The sequence below is a fragment of the Maylandia zebra genome, linkage group LG9 (assembly GCF_041146795.1).
Source record: "Maylandia zebra isolate NMK-2024a linkage group LG9, Mzebra_GT3a, whole genome shotgun sequence".
In the NCBI taxonomy this organism is placed as follows: Eukaryota; Metazoa; Chordata; class Actinopteri; order Cichliformes; family Cichlidae; genus Maylandia; species Maylandia zebra.
This window is the reverse complement of record NC_135175.1, coordinates 24169052-24191294: the sequence shown is the minus strand read 5'-3', so window position 1 is coordinate 24191294 and position 22243 is coordinate 24169052. Positions and strand designations below refer to the sequence as shown.

General features: G+C 40.4%; 1 protein-coding gene across 1 annotated transcript; it reads right to left on the bottom strand.

The window, feature by feature from the left end:
• Positions 1-7625: 7625 nt before the first annotated feature.
• LOC143420312 (uncharacterized) lies at positions 7626-10405 on the bottom strand. Its single transcript, XM_076888205.1, has 4 exons — positions 10292-10405; positions 9147-9295; positions 8269-8433; positions 7626-8191 (listed from the first exon to the last, which is right to left on the bottom strand). Exons 2-4 carry the CDS (start codon positions 9201-9203, stop codon positions 8024-8026), a joined length of 390 nt encoding a protein of 129 aa, XP_076744320.1. The 5' UTR covers positions 9204-9295; positions 10292-10405; the 3' UTR covers positions 7626-8023.
• Positions 10406-22243: the final 11838 nt, after the last annotated feature.

Sequence of the window (22243 nt, the reverse complement as noted above, 5' to 3'; positions counted from 1 at the left end):
TTGTTCCTGTGCTGCCATGATTAGTGCTTCCGTGCTGTCTTTCAGTCCAGCTTTGTCCAGCCACTGTTAGGATTTCTGGATATCAGCCACCTCCTCTATCTGCCGGTGGTACATACTGTGCAGGGGCCTGTCCTTCCATGATGGTTCCTCGCCTTCCTCCACTTTCCCGAACGACATTCCGATGTCATGTCCAGTGTTGTCCGCCACATCCCCATTGAGTTCCTGATGAAGGCTCTCAGGGTCCTGTTGATCTTATAGTTCTAGGCATCCCAGGATCCAGGTGTGGGGCATTGAGTCATAGGCCTTCTTGTAATCAATCCAGGCAGTGCACAGGTTGGTCAGTCAGAGACAGCCATTCCAGGTGTCTCTCGTCAACTAGCAGCTGGTTCATTTGTGCTGCCAGGTGCTCGTGGAGTGAAGTCAGCTTCTTCAACCAGTAGTCCAACTCTTCATACTGGAGACCCTTTCTTGAATATCTGCCACTGTGATGGCCTCAGGTATGGACAGCTTCCTGTACTTCTTAGGCACCTTCCTCATCGCGCCTTTCTGCAACTCCGATAGTTGGCTAACCTCCCTCCGTGCTACCTTGATCTTAGCCTCTAGCCTCCTTGTGGCTGTTCAACTTGTAGCATCTCCAAGCATCTCACTGATCACTGCTGCCGTATTGTAGATCAGCTTGTTAGTGTCGGTAATCATGGCTGTAGGTATCGTCCGTAGTGCTGCATTAACGTCATCTAGCAGACCTTCTGAGGGTACTTCACGTAATCTTGGTAACCGGCTACGGGGGGGTCCAGGTTTCAAACTTGGCCATGATCCTATCTTTCAGGTCAGTTCCTCTCGCACTCAACGATCCTTCTCCTATCGCACTTGGGGCTTGGTACCCAATCTCGGGTGGGGGTGATGATATCTCCCCCCTGACCTGGCGTCCTGGCTCCCCCTTGCCGTAGCATTTATGTTGTACCTCGTCAATCTCTAGCTGTGAGAGCAGTCCCTTCTTTCGAATGTTGGAACACTGAGATACTAGTTGTTTCGCCGTCATTGTGGATGTTGGGTATCGAAGAATCCATAGGTCCCTCATCCTATTCATGTAGCCCCTTCCGCCAGGGTTACTTGCGTAGTAGCATTCCAACAACACCCTGTTTTCGTCTCTTATTATATTATTGTAATGGTCTTTTTACTTGTTTCACCAAATCAGCTTTGGATTGCCTTCAGACTGTACAGAATGCTGCGGCAAGAATTTTAACTGGCACTAACAAAATGTCACATATTGCTCCAGTTTTGGTTTCTCGTCATTGGTTGCCTGTAAATTTTAGGTTTCATTTTAAAATCTTAGTTTTAACTTTTAGAGCTCTACATGTCATGTCTGTGTGTAGGCAGGCAGGAAGAGAGGACCCAAAACGCAGGACTCACGGAGGCAGAAGTAACTCAAAGCACACAGCTTTATTGCTGGTATGAAACTGAACAGGAAAAACACTAACTAAACTGGGTGAAGAGAATAACTATAGACAGGCTGGCAAATGAACACACAGAGGACGTGAGGGTGAACAGACGTTAACGACGCAACACTGACACAAAGACACACTGGGCTTAAATACACTGAGGGAGTCATCAAGGAATTAGAGACAGAAGGGGAACACAGCTGGGAGAAATAAGACCTAACGAGACAGGGAGAGCAAAGCCGGAACACTGACATCAGACAGGAACAAGAACCTTCAAAGTAAAACAGGAAACAAAACACACTTTACTAAGACACGGACTAGACAGAGAGAGACAGACTTGACACTGACCAAAGCCTACTAAATAATAATCATAATCAACAGTATCACTGATTAATCAAATCATAAATCATAATCTAGAAAAACACCAAAGCATGAAAAACAAAGCTGGGTCAACATGACCCAGAACCGTGACACTACATTGTGAAACTCCCCAGTATATCTCTGATCTGTTGAAACCTCACGCTTCTTCCCGAGCACTTAGGTCTTCAGGTCAGAAGTTACTGTTAGTTCCATGTACTAGGATCAAAACACGTGGGGATCTGGCTTTTCAGGCACCAAGGCTGTGGAATTCTCTTCCATTTTCTTTACGCTGTGTAGACTCCATTGATTCTTAAAAGCAGCTGAAGACATTTCTATACAAAAGAGCTTTTAATTAATTTTTTCATTGTTTTATAATATTATTTTATTTATATTTCTGGCTTTATTGTGAAGCACTTTGTGATTTTTTTTCGATAAAAAGTGCTATATAAATACATTTTACTTACTTACTTACTCTTTTTAAAAATACATTAAAAAGTTTGTAGTGCAGTGAAAATAACACATTTTGGGATAAAAGTCAAGGTGCAAAATATAAATCAGAGATAAAATGTGACGTGATATTTGAATTCAAACAATAATGTGACATTTAAATTCCCCTTATACCAGTATCATTTCCTACTTGAGGCCAATACAGCCAAAGACAGCAGAACTGAAGAGACATTTTGTAAAAGTTTGACTTTATCTTTTGGACCTTTAAGGTCCAAAACATGATAGAATCCCCACTTATCATTCCCTATATACCTATATGCTGTCAAAATATAACATTATTATCATTATGACCTTCAGATCATTATATTGACCTTGAAGGAAAGGTCAGAGGTCAAATGTGACACGACATTTTAAATCCTTATAGCCATACTCTCTATATGTTGACAGTACACACACACACCAAGCACCAAGGCTTTTTGTCAATATTTGACTGATATATCATGAAGCTGACCTTGAAGACCTTGGTGGATGTAAGCCAAATTTTAATGGCTTGTGAACATGACCCTACTCTACACCTCTACAAAGTTTTATCAGAATTCATTCAAAACTTTTCAAGCTGACGTGTTTACAGACAGAATGGCCAAAAGACATGGAAATGCTACCAAAACCATAACCTCGCTGGTGGAGGTAAAAATGTAACAGGATTGTAGCAAAGTGTTACAACCAAAACTTTAGTTCTTCAGAGGCAAGAAATGTTTTATGTCACTTGTGATCGCCAGTTTGTTTGTTGCAGAACAATTTAAGAGCTACCAAACAGCAGACTGATAAACTAGCTGCCAAGCAGCTATTATGGAAATGTGTTACACAGTTACGTAGATAATTATCATTAGAGAGGCTGCCTAGGAACAGTGGTTCTAGTGAGAAAATGCTTCCAGGCCTTTAAATGCTAAACAAACAAAGAAAACCCTAAACTATTAAACACACACAAAAAAACTATGATATGGGCTTGTTAATGATCCCAGTAACACTGAGCTGATTAAAGAGACTCTGTGGAAAGTGGTGACACTGAGGGAAACTACAGTCCAGACACACATGACTCAGTGAGATCCCTGGTGCCCAGCATGGGAGGCTGCAAAGAGCTGATCTCTTCTGCTCTGCCTCCATGAATACCAGCAGGTCAAGCCAAACGGCACTGAAATCTTGTGTGATATGTGCACTGTGAAAGAAGAAAGGTACTCATCGTACAAGCTGTGTGTTGTTGCTTTAGCTTGAGATGAGTAGAATTCAAAAATATAGTCAAAGTGGCCACCGATTGTCCTTTTGCCATTATCTCTTTTTGGCTTCGTTAAGAAAATACATATCTTGACTGTTTGGGATTAAAATTTAAAAACGCATTTTTGTGACACTTTCCAGCTTCATGCATTAAGAGTTTTTAATAGCTTTGAAAATTAGTAAATAAACACTTTAGCAGCTTATGAGGTGGTCCTTATCAAAATCAATCTTTCGCTTCTTTGAACATAAAAAAAACCACAGCTACTTCAGCAATGCATAACAATGAATGGTTAATAAGATCAAGTATATGTGTATAGGTCCGGTGTCCTCTAATTGCCCTGGTTGGGATGTATAAATTACACTCCTCTTTTCATGCTGTTCTCTGCTATTTTATGCAAACCTGCAAGTCAAAGCACACGGGGCAATGTGTCTGTTCACTTCAACCGACAATGTGCTAAATGCCAAAGACCAATTAGCCTCCTGTGGCCGTCACCGCTGGGTCTTCCAGCAGAGCCTTAATTCCAATCAAGCTCTCCGCCTGACATCCAGCTCAGTATCAAGGCCATCGGACACAAAAGTGCTACTGTGCTGTGTGTTGGGTGAGTTTCTGCAATGTGTTTGTATTTCTATTCTTCACAGTATTATGCTTACATGGAAGAAGAATTTAATGGAAGAAGTATTACTCAACAGGGCACACGGCATTCATCAGAAACTGTGTGCTCATACACTATGAGTGTTTTCTACAGAAAGATAACTGAGGTTGCAGTGTTATGTTAAAAGGATCTGGCTGCTGATGGACACGTAAGAAAAGTGAGATGTCTTTCATACAACAATATCCATAAAACAGAACAAGGACAAAAAAATGAGGCGGTGCCTTTAAAAAAAAAAAAATCGTAGCTCATCTTCTAACACAGCGCTGCTGAATCAACAATTAAAGCACTGAAATATGTCAGGCAGAAGAAGTCAAAGCAGACCCAAAGTTTATGGGATACCCTGTTGCATAAATGAGTCAGTGATCTAGACTCTGATTGGAGGAGGGACTGTCCGATCATTACCATGATTGACAGAATAAATAAATCAGAGAGTCGGCATGTACCTAATGAATGGACACGAGCAAATTATCCCGCCCCTCTCATGTTGTTGCCCTCTTTGCTCAATCACCCCTTTCCCTCCATCTCCATCAGGGAAATTCACTATAACATGTGAACCTCTGCAAGCACCTGATCCATAAGTTACATCAGTCATCGCCCGGGGGACTTTGCGAACATGCAGAACGTGAACAGCTATGCTGCCCATAAAAGTTTCAAGTAGTTTTTACAATCTATATTTGGATTTTTGATATGCAGTTCACATAATCATTGCTTTTCACTCTGTCAATTTCTTATACAAATCACACCTTCCAAAGGTAATTTAACTGCCTTAAATACATTATAATATACACTATAATACATTTTTTAACTAACAAGTTTTAAGTAAGGAGAAAAATGTTTAAGCCAGGGCAAGAAAACAACATGATGCTATATCATTGCCCAGTTGGCCGTTACTGTAATTAAATCTTTCTCTGAGAAAGACTTCTATTAACATAATTTAAGATAATGAACAACGCTGATGCATAATTTCATGTCACGTTTAGAAAATTAGCAAACCTCCCAATTGCTAAATTCTTTAACACAGATTCAAAGATTTCAAGACAACCAGCCTAGGAGCTAGATTTTAAAAATAAGAGCATGGTGAATGATATACAGGATGAGTCTGTTCTCTTGATAGTGAGTGGCTTGTTCCTGTGGTTAGCTTTGCATAAATAACAGACAAAACTGTCGTTCACGGCGCAGAAATAAACTCTCATCGTTTAACTGGTTTGTGTCTTCATGTTTCACGTTATATTTGCCAACGTCCACCTATAGTAGCCTCTAAAATAGAATTGAACAACAGAGCAGCAGAAGTCAGCACTTATCAGCATATTCTTCTCTTTTTATAACAAGTTCATGTTTTACAAACCACAACCTATTTAAAACAGTTTCTAAACATTATATTCCCAAGCCCGCTTCTCTGTATGAAGCTGTTCCTGAAATGCTGCAAGGTCATGGCATAAGTAAACCTCATTGTTAGATGCCTGCCAAATTATTTCACAAGGTGAAGGACGAATGTCATGAGGACAGGAACATTTTTATCGCTAAATCATTTGTGACATTTTTATTCAAATTCTATCCCTAAGCTAAAAATTTGTGAGGCATGTATAACCAGGACACTGCTAGCAGACAGTGAAGGACTCTGATGTGAGCCAAGGCTATCAATATACCATGAGGGCCTGTTTCCTTTGTGGCTCGCTGCCAGGTGAGCTACAATTTTCTGTGCTGCCTATAGAGAATGTAGTTTAACAAGTTGGAGGCACAAGGCAAAATACCTTATAGAAAACGAACCTTTTAAGCAGTGGCAACAAGCAACCCTATAAATACCAATTTTACAGATTTTTTTTATTATTATTATTAAACTGCTCTCTAATGATGGGTAAAACAATAAGTGAGCTGGCACAACTCCTAGAAATAATTGTTATTTGATGACAGGTCTAAGAACAGTTTCAGCTCTGGCACCAGATGTCAGCCTAATGTGCACCTTAATCAAGCCATGTAATAACAACATGTGCATAATAGTGCAAAAGTAACATGACAAAACTCTGTTCAGACAGGGAATGGACTGATTCGTATATAATGCTTTTCACTATCCCAGATTACTGTAAGTGCTCTATACAGCATGCCATATTCACCCAATCACACACTTTCTCTAAACTGAGTGCTTCCTACCCATATGGAAAAGATATATATAAATCTTATAAAGTTTGTATCTGTCTTGTGTGAAACTTGTATGAAAAGCATATAAGAGTGAAAACAGATGTAAGATCCCTTGAAAAATTATATAATGAAACTTGTATGTTTTGGATACTTACTAAAACAATGTATGAAAGTAATGAGAAAGTGGCCACTTTCATGAGTAATCACATATAAGTTTTTACTATTTCTTTTCTGTATGGGTAACTACATTCATACAGTTGCCATGCAGATTGGAGGAGCCAAGGATTGAATCACTAACCTTCTGATTAGTAGGTGACCTGCTCTACCTCCTGAGCTACAGCCACCCGGTGACAGTGAGTAAACCCTCACTAGGTTTTGGATAAAGTGTACACTCACAAATCTGTCAAACCTGCATTTGAAATGTTGGCTACCATAGCAGTATAGTATTGAAACATGCCATTTGGTTGCTCTAACTAAAATAGGAAAATAGGAACATAAATAGTGCCATTACTGCCAGACCTGGCCCACATCTGGTTGACATACACCCTGCTATGACACCAGTCAGTCAGAAGTGCCAGCTTGATACCAGATCCAGGAAAGACCTGTTTTCTATGGGCCTGGGCCATATACACCAAACCACAATCGAGCCAGATGTGGCATGCCATCACATAAACATGGCCATCTACGCCAGGCCCAATCTATATCTGGATGACATACGTATTATCATGCCAGAAGTCAGCCAGCAGTGCCGGCTTGATACCAGATCCAGGCCAGACCTGCTTGCTATGTGGGGAATATTGAAGATGGAGCTGCCAGGCAGGAGGAAAAGAGGGAAAACCACAGAGGATATTCATGGATGTGGTGAAGGAGAACAGGCAGAGGCTGGTGTGACACAGGAGGATGCTAGGGACTGCACTCAGAAAAATAAAGGTGCCAACTGGAACCAAAAGTGGTTCTTTAGACTGATGCCATAGAAGAACCCTTTTTGGTGCCACAAAGAACCTTTCAAACAATGGTTCTTTGAAGAACCATTTCTTTCAGTGGTTCATTGAAGAACCTTTAAAGGTGCCCCAAAGAACCATCAAGAAATGGTTCTTTGGGGCACCTTTAATGGTTTTTCAAAGAACCTTTTTAAAAATGGTTCTTTAAAAGAACCATTTTAAAGAACCTTTTTTGAGTGGTTCTTTAAAAAAACATTAAATCTTTCAAAATAAAATGCATCATAAATTGAATTTGAGTAGGGTAAAATAAATACGAGCACAGCATAGACATATATTAATGGTTTATTGTCATTTTGTAGTTACCAAAAGTCAAAAAGGCATTTTAACCCTCAGCACAACATCACTACTAATACATGTCACATATTAGTGTTTTAAACAGTAATAATTAAATATATTTGCTATACTATAAATAAATATATATATAAATACTATAGCTACAGATAACACAACAAATAATACATGTATTGTTTAATTAATAAAACATCAGAAAGTGATAAAACACATTAGAAATAGCAATAGCTTCATAACAGACCAATAAATCAACACATTTTCATCAGCAGATATTTGCATGTTCAGTAAAAACATTTCAACAACAAGTTTATGATTAAAATGATCAATGAACTTCAGCCTTACGCTATGTAATGTACTTTTCATGTTGTACTCATGGTCCTTTGTTAGTCCAGTTTAGGACAATGTCTCTGACGTATGTTTCATATCAAATATATGTCATATCAAAACAAGCCCACACCTGCAGTTGTTTCAGTTTTTCACTGGTGTTTCCTGTCAGCTGGTCAACCTCACTCAGGCGGACATCCATATCAGCCAAACAAATGACAAGTTCCTCCCTTTGTGCTTCAAATCCCTCCCACTCTGAGACAAGGAGCTGAAAGAGAGAGAAAAGAGTCAATTATAAAGAAGAGAGAAAAGTGAAACCCTCCTCAGAAGGTCTGACTCGCATACCTGCAGTTGACCTGTGATGGACTCCAGTTTGGCGTTCACGTCATCCCTCGTCGATGCCAACAGCCGAGTCTGCAGGGTGCCCTGGAAGAGCTGAGTTAATGTTCGACTCCTCCTGGTCAGGCTCTCCAGCTGGATGACCCGAGGTCTCCCCTCTCGCCGCTGCCTCTGAACACACAAACACAAATTGCATCTGAAGCAGGAGGTGCAGATTTTTTTTGCTATTCTTTTCTAAATCCAGGCTAGATCACGTGGAGGTATTTGGAAAACTTTTTTGGCCAGTGGACGACTGTTGTCTTGCAGAAAGTCAAATCAATCAAACAAATGCTATACACAATCAATTCACAAGAACACATTGTAAAAAATAAGTCCAGTTCTTGCCTGATTTCAAGTGAAATCTGCATCAAAACAGGGTAAAATGAGTGTTTGCAGCAAATGTGAGCACAAAGCCTCACTTTGTACAAGCCTGCTATTACAGTTCTCCTCTATGCAGACGACTTTCCTGTTTTCAAGGCACAACTTGGATCTGCTGTACGAATCTTATGGATACACACTAAATGAAATAATAGTGTGCATGACTCCAGATTCTGATCCCTCATCCTAATATGGTCCCAACATAGCAACAGCAATAATGCAAATGTTGAGGCTTCAAAATACAAAGTCCATAAACCAATGGCTGACATGGGTTTTATCATAAGGGTGATAAATATACAGATTTCAGTCTGTCTTAGAGATTTGATGTTCATTTACCTGCAGATGCACTATACGTACCTGCTCCATGGTTTTTCACAACATTTTGCATATCACTATTTAATACAGGAAGTACGTGAACTAAAACATGTCATCGTTCTTTGTGAGAGGACCATATTAATGAAACAAACCTCAATGACATCATAGGGATCCCTAAAGATGCTCCTGCTGCTTCTCTTCCTCCTCATCCAAAGCTTCCTTCTCCTTGTCCTCGCCTTCCATCCAATTGTAATTCAATCTAACTGTGTTTCTGCCCCTCCTCTTCCTCATTTTGTTGGAGCTGTGAACACAGTTAATGTGAATCTGGATTAATTTGTGCAAACAAGAAAAATCTACAGCTTTTTGGTCAGAGGTGCTCTTGTGATTTAAGCCGGGTAGAGTAGATTTATGTGTTGATGCTACCTGCTTCAGCTCTGGCTGCTGAGTGATATTTACACCCTGGCTGGATTACAAACTTTAACCATGTGCTGAACTTTGGCCCAGCGTTGATACCTCTTGTTAGTATAACGACCTCTTCTTAGCTTGTATGTATGATGTATGATGGTGGATAAATGAAATATACAAAAAAATTTAACTATATTACAAAAGAACATCTATCTTGGAAACATCAAATGACCGGAGCATAACTTGTCAACTAGTCCGAAACTAAGTTATGCAGGAACAGTCAAAGACACACCTTCTCATGTTTGAAACCATTGTTTGAAAGGTTCTTTGTGGCACCAAAACAGGTTCTTCTATGGCATCAGTCTAAAGAACCACTTTCTATTCATTTCTATATAATTCGATTAGACAATGAAGAGTTATCTAATCTAATTATTCATTCAAAACTCTTATGCATAGCTGTATTTTATACAGCTCATACAGAATTCAAAGTACAGGTTCATGTGAGTATTTAATGTACGGCTCAGATCTACAGAATTTCAGAGTTTCTAGAGCAGACACAGAGCTCACAACAGGCTTCAGGCGCCATTTTAGTGACTTTAACAATATATTAAATTTTAATTTCGGTCTAGCTGACATTAGGTTATGTACGCAGCACGCAATTGAACCACATATTTTAGAAGCCAAAGGTTCAAATTAGCTGGGAGCACCTTCACTTAATTATAACAGTGGTTTTGTTAGGAAAACAGTTTCTGTATACCGGATACTAAATTGCGCTGACCTCAACGGCTAACGTATCTAGCTAATCGCTACTGTTAGCACAACATTAACAGCAAGCTACAATGACGAGTAACAAAAACAAAACAGTAATAAGGTTTTAATGGAAATGTTTTACCTTTTCTAACAGTCCCAGAATCCACAGCTTCAAAGTCCAGCAGGTACTGAAGACTGTTATCCGTTTCGCTGTCACCGTCCGTGAGTTTTTTTCCCCGAAAGGTCAAGGCCCGCCGCTCGCGCACTCTGTCTGCGCATGCGCATCCCAACGACTAACCCCCTCCGTCCGCTCCCGGGAGGTTATAGTATGACGTGTTCTGACGTCACTCTCTCTCCCTGTCATTTATTTGGCTCGAAACACATATTAACAAATTGCTAAGTGATGAACAACTACTCAGATCATTTACCTAAGCTGTGCTTTGTCAAAACGAAGTGTGTGTTCATTACACTGACATTCTGTTCTGCAATTGTTATTTACTTGTATCTTATAATTTGACTTTACATACTGCTGGGTGGTTTGTAAAGTTTACAATAACTAGTATTATCATTATGCTGTATTTTCAAAAATATATAATAATCTCAAAAGTAATGCCTTGGAGTAGAAAATAGTAATGCTTTATTAAAATTTAAAACTAAAGTACAGTACTTGAATGTGTGTATTGTGTCTACTGTTTGTAAACTCACCATATTCATAATGTGTTTGTGGGGTTAGGGGTGTGTGTGTGTGTGTGTGGGGGGGGGGGGGGGGTTAGGGTCTTTAGGCTTTGGCCCCCACCCCTGCCACCAGTATATTTTTAAGCAAATATTTCTAACTTTTATTTGAATATTCAGTTTCCTACCATCTTCTCTTAAAGGGTAATTGCCAGGTAACCCGCCCTCCCCCTTCGCACACACATGCACACAAAGAAAACACACAGTATAATTCACAGCCTCATTATAGTGAATAAATATTTATGCCATTTACACCATCAAACTTAGATTGCTAAGGATGAAGAACCTTTTGTTCTTTAAAGAACCATTTGTAATAGCTGAAGAACCATCCACAAAATAAAAAGGTTCTTTGACGTATGATGGTTCTTTAAAGAACCATGAAGCCATCTGAAGAACCATTTAAGAACCATAATTTTTCCGAGTGTGGGTGAGATGGAGGCAGATGATCCCCTGTGACGACCCCGAAAAAGTTACCACCTAACATAAGAAGAGTTTCACTGAAAACTTGGGGTTATTTATTGAGTTACGTGCCTCTATGCTGTCCACTGTGTCCCACTAATCAAATTCAGCACTGAATTCTTGGTCAAAATGAGATGCTTTCCAGCTCAACATTAAATCAGTAGCAACAGATTAGTTATTTTAATGTGCTACTTTTTGAGCAGAATAAAAATAGTCCGTATGAACTGAAAAAGTTATATCTATTTATAGGATTGTGGGTCCTCTAATCCTTTTCTCTCTCTGAATGACCCTGAAAATGACAAAGGTTTTAATTTGGGTTCAAATATTATAAGTTTGTGATTTACTGTAACAACCCACATGGTGATAAATGATGATCTCCAGACGAGAAGAAACCGCATAAATATATTTTCCATTTTAATATGGCTCACATCACCTCATCAGTATACAGTGATGTTATTCAAGCGGGCTCTATGGGGGGGAAGTACTGTGGCTCTATATTATTAAAATGTCTGTGCGCCTGTGTTACCCATAGTGCTGTGAGGTTGTCTTATGAAAACATTATGGCCATTAAATGAGATTGTGGAATCATTCCCCTTCATTGTTTATCACCAAGAGGCTGCGCTGCGGTTTGGGAGTTGCCTTCATGAACACAAACTCGCCAGAAGTGAAGTTTGATTTCAGATAATATCCTGGCAGAGCGCATTCGAAACCAGCATCAATCCTTATTACCACATCAAATATTTACTAGTTTGTGACGTTTGCTTTTATACCTGCAAGCATTCCTACTGACAAATAAACAAAGTTTGTAAAAAGCAACGACAAAAAAAAACAATTCTAAAGAGATTCGGCCGCAAACAAGACATCACTACATATCAAAACAGATGAGAATTTGAGCGCTGTGGTTTGAGGATGGTTGTCCCTTCAGCTGCAGGGGTCCGTGCTCATGTTGCCTGTAACAGTTGTGAGCCAGACAGGAGCAATTATTCACCATAAAGCAAAGTAGCGCTGGCTGGGAGTAAATTACTGAGAGAGCCTCGGCCAATTACTTCTTGTAATGGTGAGAGACAAATCTCATTTGACACTAAAACAGCCTTGCATTGAAAAGACCAATAATGAGCAAAGCCCTTGTATTCCTCTAAAACAAGAGGAGGAAACACTCATCCTTGCGATGCAGCCTCTCAATTAATAATCACTTCAAGAAAGGGTTTTGATATAATTTAGCTCAGTGAGATTTTTTTTCCTCCAAAAGCCGTTTAATGACATTTTCCCATGGTCCTTTTTGAACCATTATAATGCAGAGCAATTTATACCACAGGTCAACACGACAGCTGGTGGTTAAATGGGCTTTTCCTGGGGAGGTAGATTTTTGTTTGACTGGATACCCTCGGGGTGTATGAGACGATGAAATTCAGGGTGGGTTCAGCCGCCGTGCCCCGACTGTCATAAGAGAAGCGTCAGCACGCTCAAATGAAAATGTGTCCCCAAGAACACACAGACCCTGATGAGCACTATTATTAGCACGTCCACCTTTCTGATCATGGCACATCACCTGTGGGGGGGGGGGGGGCTTTACTGTGATATGAACATTACCTTTATGTGATGATAATTATTTGTTAAAGCTCAAAAATTACAACAGAGCTGCAGTTAAAGGGAGACTATTTATAACCGATCACTTAAGCTTCATCGTACTTTTAAGAGAGTGGCTTTTTCATGCTTTCTTGTTGCCAGAGGTTAATTGTTTAACACCTCAGCTTTGAGTAAAGTGTTAGATCTGCATTCCACTTTATTTTAATTATCATGCTTTGATATATAAATATATTTAGGAAAATGTGTGTCTTTTTAAAATATTTGTGTACATATATTAATATACTTGCTTATATATGACCTCAAATTCTACTTCCAGTAATAGTTAGTAACTAAGTTTATAATAATGATATTACTGATTAGTATCACCTATCTATATTTACATGTTATGTGTTATAAATGCATTGCCCCCTCGTCCCAGCCCTGGATAAGCAGAAGAAGACGGATGGATGGATGTCCAATTTAATACTATATGATTATTTATTAGTTTTTGCTTCTTTCCTAAAATCTCCCTGTCCTACTGTTTTACCACGTTGTCTTGTTTCTGTACGTATTAACTCTGTCTTCTCTCCTAATGTCTTGTTCCATTCTTAGTTTTCTTGTGAGCTACTGTTTTATACTCACAAGTAGCTAAAGGGCAAGAAACACAGAGCCACTGGTTCCTGAAAAGAAAACACGGGACCTGTAGATATTATCCAAAAACACCTTAACCAGTATCTATGGCTAAGCATTAGTTCAGTTTGAGTTAGTTGCTTTTTTAAATAATCTTACTTTTGGGAACTAGACAAGCTTTACCTTTTGACATTTTATAAAAGAACCATATATCTGTTGAGAACTTGCTAAGCTCTTGGACAGATAACTAACCTGTGAGAGTTTCACACCAGCCCAAGCAGATCACTCATTCTGGGAACCTATTAGCTAGTCTGCTGACTTACCTGTAGGGCTTTTCATGTAGTCAGCAGATATCAGCACAAGTTTTCTTGATACCAAAAATATGTTCCTTGCATACAGCTTCTGCATATTCATGTGCAGAATGTGTTTAAGGACGTTCATAGTTAACATCGAAGTGCTGCAGTAGTCATACAGAGGGCAGAGGTTTCAATATTAAATGAAACCAATACATATATTTGGCAGAAATGATATAAAATGATGAAATTCTTTAACCTCAGGGGCCACAAGGGGCTATAGCGTGCCCTCCTGCATTCTCACTGAATAATATTTAATGCTGATATTAATTCAGTGTGAATACATAAGTAAAAGGTGAACTGCAGGCTCCATATTAGCATGTGTTGAGCAACTGTGAAACTTTCACGCTTAGAGGTACATTTAGTGCACCTTTTACAAAAAAGGAGAAAAAAAAACATGTCACAGTTGGTGGACTTTAGATTTCAGTTTCAAGTTCATTTTAGTAATATTTCTAAAACAGTGTAAGCCCAACAAACCAGAGCTCCTCCAGAGACCCATTAATGTCCACTATAATGGAACCATTAGCAATTGTTGTACACTCTGTCCTGATATATGAACTGCAGGAACAGGCTCATAATTACTGACACTCTGTTTCATCCTCTGCAACATTTTGAAAATCAGCTCAGACATGTCATATAATCCGTTATTTATCCATCCATTTTCTTAACTATGTATCCAGCTGAGGGTCATGCTGGGAATTGAGATTACCCACCTGTTTTAGGGCAAGAGGCAGGTTGTCTGTCCACCGCAGGGTTATAATCTGTTACATTATTGTTCACAAATATAACTGATCGGCTATTAATGTGACTTTTGAGTGTGAAATAATTATTTGGAAGTTGGATTGAGGCTTGTTCGGAACTCTGTGTAGTGAAACACACACAGACATAAACAGTGATAAAGACATAGGAAAGAAACTAGTGAGGCCTCTCACATCCACTGATTGTGTTTGCATCGTTTATGTGAAGCTGTTTTACTTGATATAACTGTGAGTAATACAGTACAGTAAGTCCTGAGCCCTTTGTAATTTCTTTTTATTTAAATTCCAGGAGTCAGACTTTCTTGTCAGCTTTTTAAAACTAAATATTCTTGTGCAACACTTCTCCAGTTTTTCTGAAGGTCTTTCAGAGGGTTTTTTTTTTCATAGCAGCAATTTCAAATTTTGTTTTGAGGACTTTTGTTACTTGCAGCCTGTCACAAAACATATGGTTTGCTCCCATTTCTTTAGATGAATGTTAAAAATCACAAAAATAACACAGTTTATATAGTATAGTATTTTAGCAAAGAAATATTAGCTGAAAACATGGCATATTTGGTCCTTGAAGAAGCCTGAAGAACTATTTCTAAAGACTACTTAAAGAAAGACAAGAAAGAACTGAACTAGGAGAGTTTAGTATGTTTTGAGCAATAAAGGTGGTCGTACTCTACCAATAATTGACTTCCAAGCTTGTTAGAATTTGTGTTTCTATGTATTTTTGAACATATTCCAATTTTCCTTGCAAAATATAAAGAAATGAGGCTTGGCTCAAGCTGATACATATACATAAAAGCAACATGAAACAAGCATGTAGCATGTGACGTACACACTTAAGAATAATTTGTTGGATTTCCTAACGCTCAGTGTGGTTGATGATGTTATTGGATAAAAAACCTAATGACATAATTCAATTCCTTCAAAGAGGACACCAACAAAGACATAAGGGCCAATGAAAGACCAGAATGTACACTGGATGACACCCAGGTGCACAGCCCCTTCATGTGTTCCTAAGCACTAAGAAAAATGAAGGATTCTGGGCTGTCTGAAGATGCGGTGTGCTCAGTCTTTTTTAATAAGCTCTGAGCTTAACACTACAGTTCACTGTTAGACAGTAATGGTGCTGATTCTGACAGAGGAGGCTGTTTGCTGCTCAGCAGAGATTTTTCAGCATGTGCAAGGGACAAATAAACGAGTATCATGCATTTTTCAAGACACGAGGAAGACCGTAGACCGTAACTTTTTCCATCCTTGCACATTTTAAAGTTTACAGCAGCTGTGTTGCTGTGTTTTTTGCATTTTCTTCCTTTTCTATTTTCTTACTCTGGAATTATTAAACAGCTACAAAATGATGATGTCATTGTTTTTCAGTTCCTGAAAGTCTTCTGGTTTTTCTAAGGAGACTAACAGGGACGAGAGAGAGATCACATTTCTCCCAGGCTTCACTGGCTCCCTGTTAAATCCAGAATCAAATTTAAAGTCCTTCTCCTCACATACAAATATTGAATAATCCCCATCTTATCTTAAAGACCTCATCGTACCGTATTATCTTAATAGAGCTCTTCTCTCTCAGACGGCAGTCTTAGCTGTGGTTCCTAGAGTTTCTTAAATTAAAATGGGAATTTTATCTTTTCAATTTTCTCTTTCCCTTCAGGTTTCTTCCTGTTACAAGGGAGTTTTTCCTTCCCACTTTTCAGTGTTGGGATTTTCTCTATATAATTTTGAGGCTCTTTACCTTACAGTAGAAAGCAGCTTGAGTCGACTGCTGTTGTGATTTGGTGTTGTATAAATAAACCTGAATTGAATTGAATTTCTGTGATTCGCTCCCTGCTGCTTCATCAACACTTCCACCCGGCAGCGTTACCTCGGGAGGAGTCTGACTAGACAGGACGCTTTATTTCAGGAGCAGTCACTGTCTGCTAAGATGAACTGTGAACAGCTAAAGATAGAGGCTCTATTTTAGTAACTGAAGATATTAAAGATACATATGAAACAGGGAGCAGAAAAGACAAGAATGATAGTGAGCTCATTCTTGTAGTAGCTAACTCTAATGAACCACCCAAAGGTTATCTTCAGTCAGTGACCACCAGCGTAATTAAGGTATTTAACTTACCGTGGTTACTAAGTTGCAGATTAGGGATCAGGTGAAAATTAGGTCAACCTCTGTTTTAGGTCATTAACCTACTTACTCTTTATGTAAGGACATCAAACAACTTGGCATGTTGTGAATAAGACCTCTAAAACCTGCACGGCCCAAGAAATGTACTCTAAAGGACTGTAAAATATATTAAAACAAATGTTTGGCAACATTGTAAAAAGAATGTTGATGGTCTATAAAATCCAAACACGATGAATGAATCATTTACTCAAGCGTAAACAGGATAACATCCAAAGCAAGCTGTCTAATCGCATATGACAGAAAATTAATTTCTTCCGCAAACCAGATTGAAATGGTCACGCAGCGAATGCTCAGCTAATTTACAAACATGTTTCAGCTGGAGTCGCATCTAATTACCTTTCCTATTCATCACCTGTTTATCTGTGTGTCATAAAGAAGGTGGTCACTAAATGGTTTAAAGGAATCCATTAAATCTTATTAGGCTGCCCCGCAACCAGGAAGACCGATGAAGGAAATTTCCAGTAAAGATGGATAAGAGGAAGTTGATATATATATATATATATATATATCCAAGAAAGGGTCTCCAGTATGAAGAGTTGGACAGCACCAGGGCCCGACATGGTTCACGCCTACTGGCTGAAGAAGCTGACTGCACTCCACGAGCGTCTGGCAGCACTAATGAACCAGCTGCTAGTTAACGAGAGACACCCGGAATGGCTAACTGAAGGCCGGACGGTCCTGATCCCCAAGGACCCCAAGAAGGGACCGGTCCCCTCCAACTACCGACCAATAACCTGCCTCAGTACTACATGGAAGCTCCTGTCAGGCATCATATCGGCTAAGATGAACAGGCACATGGGTCAATACATGAGCGGGACACAGAAAGGAATTGGCAAGAATACCAGAGGCGCAAAACACCAGCTACTGGTAGACAGAACAATCAGCCGAGACTGCAAGACCAGACTGACCAACCTGTGCACTGCCTGGATTGATTACAAGAAGGCCTATGACTCAATGCCCCACAGCTGGATACTGGAATGCCTAGAATTGTACAAGATCAATGGGACCCTAAGAGCCTTCATCAGGAACTCAATGGGGATGTGGCGTACAACACTAGAGGCCAACTCCAAGCCCATAGCACAAGTCACCATCAAGTGCGGGATCTACCAAGGAGATGCTCTGTCCCCACTGCTGTTCTGCATAGGCCTGAACCCCCTCAGTGAGATCATTAACAAGACTGGCTACGGATACCGACTACGGAACGGAGCAGTTGTCAGCCACCTCCTGTACATGGATGACATCAAGCTGTATGCCAAGAGTGAACGAGACATCGATTCACTGATCCACACTACCAGGATATACAGCAATGACATTGGAATGTCGTTCGGACTGGAGAAGTGTAGTCGGATGGTATCAAAGAGAGGGAAGGTAGTCAGAACTGAGGGGATTGAACTACCAGAAGGCAACATTGCAGACATAGAGGACAGTTACAAGTACCTGGGGATCCCGCAGGCAAATGGGAACCATGAAGAGGCCGCTAGAAAGGCTGCAACCACCAAGTACCTGCAGAGGGTCAGGCAAGTCCTGAGGAGTCAGCTGAATGGTAAGAACAAGATCCGGGCCATCAACACATACGCCCTGCCCGTGATCAGGTACCCTGCTGGGGTAATAGGCTGGCCAAAGGAGGAGATAGAAGCCACTGACATAAAGACAAGAAAGCTCCTTACCATGCATGGAGGGTTTCACCCCAAGTCCAGCACCCTGAGGCTGTACGCTAAGCGGAAGGAAGGGGGCCGGGGACTGGTGAGTGTTAGCACCACAGTCCAGGATGAGACAAGAAACATCCAAGAATACATTGGGAAGATGGCCCCAACTGACCGAGTGCTCAGTGAATACCTCAGGCAGCAGAAACCCAAGAAAGAGGAGGGAAACGAGGAACCATCATGGAAGGACAGGCCCCTGCACGGTATGTACCACCGGCAGATAGAGGAGGTGGCTGATATCCAGAAATCCTACCAGTGGCTGGACAAAGCTGGACTGAAAGACAGCACAGAGGCACTAATCATGGCAGCACAAGAACAAGCTCTGAGTACAAGATCCATAGAGGCTGGGGTCTATCACACCAGGCAAGACCCCAGGTGCAGGCTGTGTAAAGATGCCCCAGAGACAATCCAGCACATAACAGCAGGGTGCAAGATGCTAGCAGGCAAGGCATACATAGAACGCCATAACCAAGTGGCCGGCATAGTGTACAGGAACATCTGTGCCGAGTATAACCTGGAAGTCCCGAGGTCAAAATGGGAGATGCCCCCAAGGGTGGTGGAGAATGACCGAGCTAAGATCCTGTGGGACTTCCAGATACAGACGGACAAAATGGTGGTGGCTAACCAACCGGACATAGTGGTGGTAGACAAACAGAAGAAGACGGCCGTAGTGATCGATGTAGCGGTTCCGAATGACAGCAATATCAGGAAGAAGGAACACGAGAAGCTGGAGAAATACCAAGGGCTCAGAGAAGAGCTCGAGAGGATGTGGAGGGTGAAGGTAGTGGTGGTCCCCGTGGTAATCGGAGCACTAGGTGCGGTGACTCCCAAGCTAGGCGAGTGGCTCCAGCAGATCCCGGGAATAACATCGGAGATCTCTGTCCAGAAGAGCGCAGTCCTGGGAACAGCTAAGATACTGCGCAGGACCCTCAAGCTCCCAGGCCTCTGGTAGAGGACCCGAGCTTGAAGGATAAACCGCCCGCAGGGGCGTGCTGGGTGTATATATATGACAGCCCTGAGCATCTGCTGCTGTGGAGCAAAATGAATGAATCATAGTGAAAATACAAACATTGCACAAATTAAATTTTGATGATGAAAGCTGCATTCTACCATTAAAGCTCTAATCAATATTTTTATATTTACAGTAGTGATTCTACTACTACATATTTTGAGTCCAGCAGCAATAGGCAGATATTTTCTGATAAAGAACATACAGTCAAAGAATATAACAAATCTCTCAAATAATTTATATAGAACTTCTTCAGTTCAGTAGTTCTTTCTTTTATGTTTTGGGTATCTAGGACATGTTTATCTATATTTCAACACAACTTAGCTCAGCAAATATGTTGTGATAGATGTGAGCGTAGCACCAAGAGCAGAGTTATAGTTTCTGTGTCGGTGAGTTTATGAGGTTCTACTTGGATTTGAATGATGTAAAACTTAGTAAATACGAGGCTCTGTGCAGTCAACACTATGACCTGCAAGATTTTGCAAATTAGTAAGTTGTTCCTGACTGGTTCTCTTTTCCCCTCGGACACCTCAGCTCTGCAAATCAGATCAATGCGTACTGATGTTAGAACCTATTACATTTTAAAAGATATCTAGCTAATAGTGTAGGTTTGACATGAATGACAGGAACAAAATTCTCGTTATATTCTAGTTGCTGTCTGTATAAACTTTTCTAACTTTCCTTCATAGCTTCATTGGTCCTGTAGGACAGAGCTTAAAGTGTTTCACTTGAAATTCCTCATGAATGATATATCATTGAAGACTCTTCTTCGCTCCTTTTATCTTTGTTCTTTTGTGTGGTGCATCACCAAGAAAGCCAAAATAAAGCAGACAAGAAGCTCCAAATACACACAAAGTGTGGCAAGCTTTAACTTTCTATTTACTATTTTAAGTTGATACTAGGGGTGCAACGATATTCATATCGATATTGAACCGTTCGATACAGTGCTTTAGGTTCGGTACGCATATGTATCGAACAATACAACATTTGTAATTTATTGTATCAACTTTCCTTCTGACGATGCTGTCTGTGTTGAGCGCTCAGTGAATCTGCGTTCGACTACTCCGCCTAGGCTGCACTGTCGAGCGCAGATCCACTGAGCGCTCAACACAGACAGCATCGTCAGAAGGAAGAGCGCAGGGCAAGCTAGCAAGACAGAAGTTAAGCTCTCCTTGCAACATGGACCTCCCCCACCCTCATTCAGATCTGGCGTTTGGAATTATTTTGGTTTTCATGTGACGTATGACCCTGAAGGTAAGCGAGTCATGGACTAAAGTAAAACAGTATGTTGGATGTGCCACGCAATGCTCAATTACATGGGTGGGAACTAGTGTGTTAGCGCAGTTAGCTCGTTAACGTGTTGGCCGTCTAGCCCCATGCACGGGGCGATCGGTAGCTCGTTAATGGAGATTTGCCGTGTTGTGGCGTTAAGGTCATTTCAACGAGATTAACCTGAAAGCACTAGTGGGAACACAACGAATATGACTGCACATTTATGCCGACATCATCCTAGTGCAAAGACAAAAACAACAAGCATGCTACTAACTTTAGCCGAGTCATTTAGACAGCTGTTAGCACATGATTCTCCTTATGCTGCTGAGAATATAGCCCAGAAGAAGCGGATAGTATAGCTTTTATTTTGGAAAGAGACATTTCTCTGTAATAAACTCTCTTTTCCAAAGATGAGTGATTCCTCAATCAGATACAGGGCTCGCAAAATCGCTAGCCCGACGTCCCGGGGCTAGCGATTTTTTTCAGTCGGGCTACCAAAATCTATCTCTTCCCTGCCCGTCGGGCTATTGTAGGAAGGAAAAATATATGTCAATGCTTTTGCATTCTTTCAGAAATGTAGCTGGGTAATTATGTCATTGGCATCGGTGAGCCACTGTCAATATGTGACATATTGAAATCGCGTTTGAATTTGCGCTTGTTTTTTTGCTTTCACTTTGCAATCGCGCGAACTGTGTATAGAGAGCGACAGCACTGATCTGTGAGTGATGATAATTTGTGCACCAATTCCTCTGACATCGTCTTATTAATCGTTAGCTTACTATGCAAACATGACAAGTGAAATCTCCCGCAGCAAGCTTAAACATGTGAGAGGTTGATCGTGCAGAGAATCGCTGAGCTTATGTGAGTGCGTGTGTAAAAGCAGCAGGATATATATTTTAGTTCTGCTGAGCCAAATAAGACAGGTCAGGGTGAAGAAGTGACAGCCAAAGAAAAGCTTACCACAAAACGGAGAAGTTATGACAAATCAGACTATAAGGCAAAAAGAAAGTGCAGCTTTATGGTTTCATGGACAAAAGAATTTCTGTGGCTGCGATATGACGAGCTAAATAACCAGGGGTGCACATAAGTGGTCCGCAGGTGCGCATTCGCTGTCAAAATAAAAAACACACACAAGGGTTAGGGTTAAATTTAAAAACTGTACTTTTGAGTTAAAATATATATTTATAATTTTAATAAATGACAAATTAAAAAGGCATGAACATTTTTTTTGTATCGAAAAAATATCGAACCGTGACACCAAAGTATCGAACCGAACCGAACCGTGAATTTTGTGTATCGTTGCACCCCTAGTTGATACATAAGTACATTTTTTTGTATTTCTATTCATTATACATGTTAAGAAACAAACTGACTCAAAGTTGCATCTACAAAGCAAAACCTTATTTTCTCTTGCACCCTTTTCTCTGATTATTTATTTC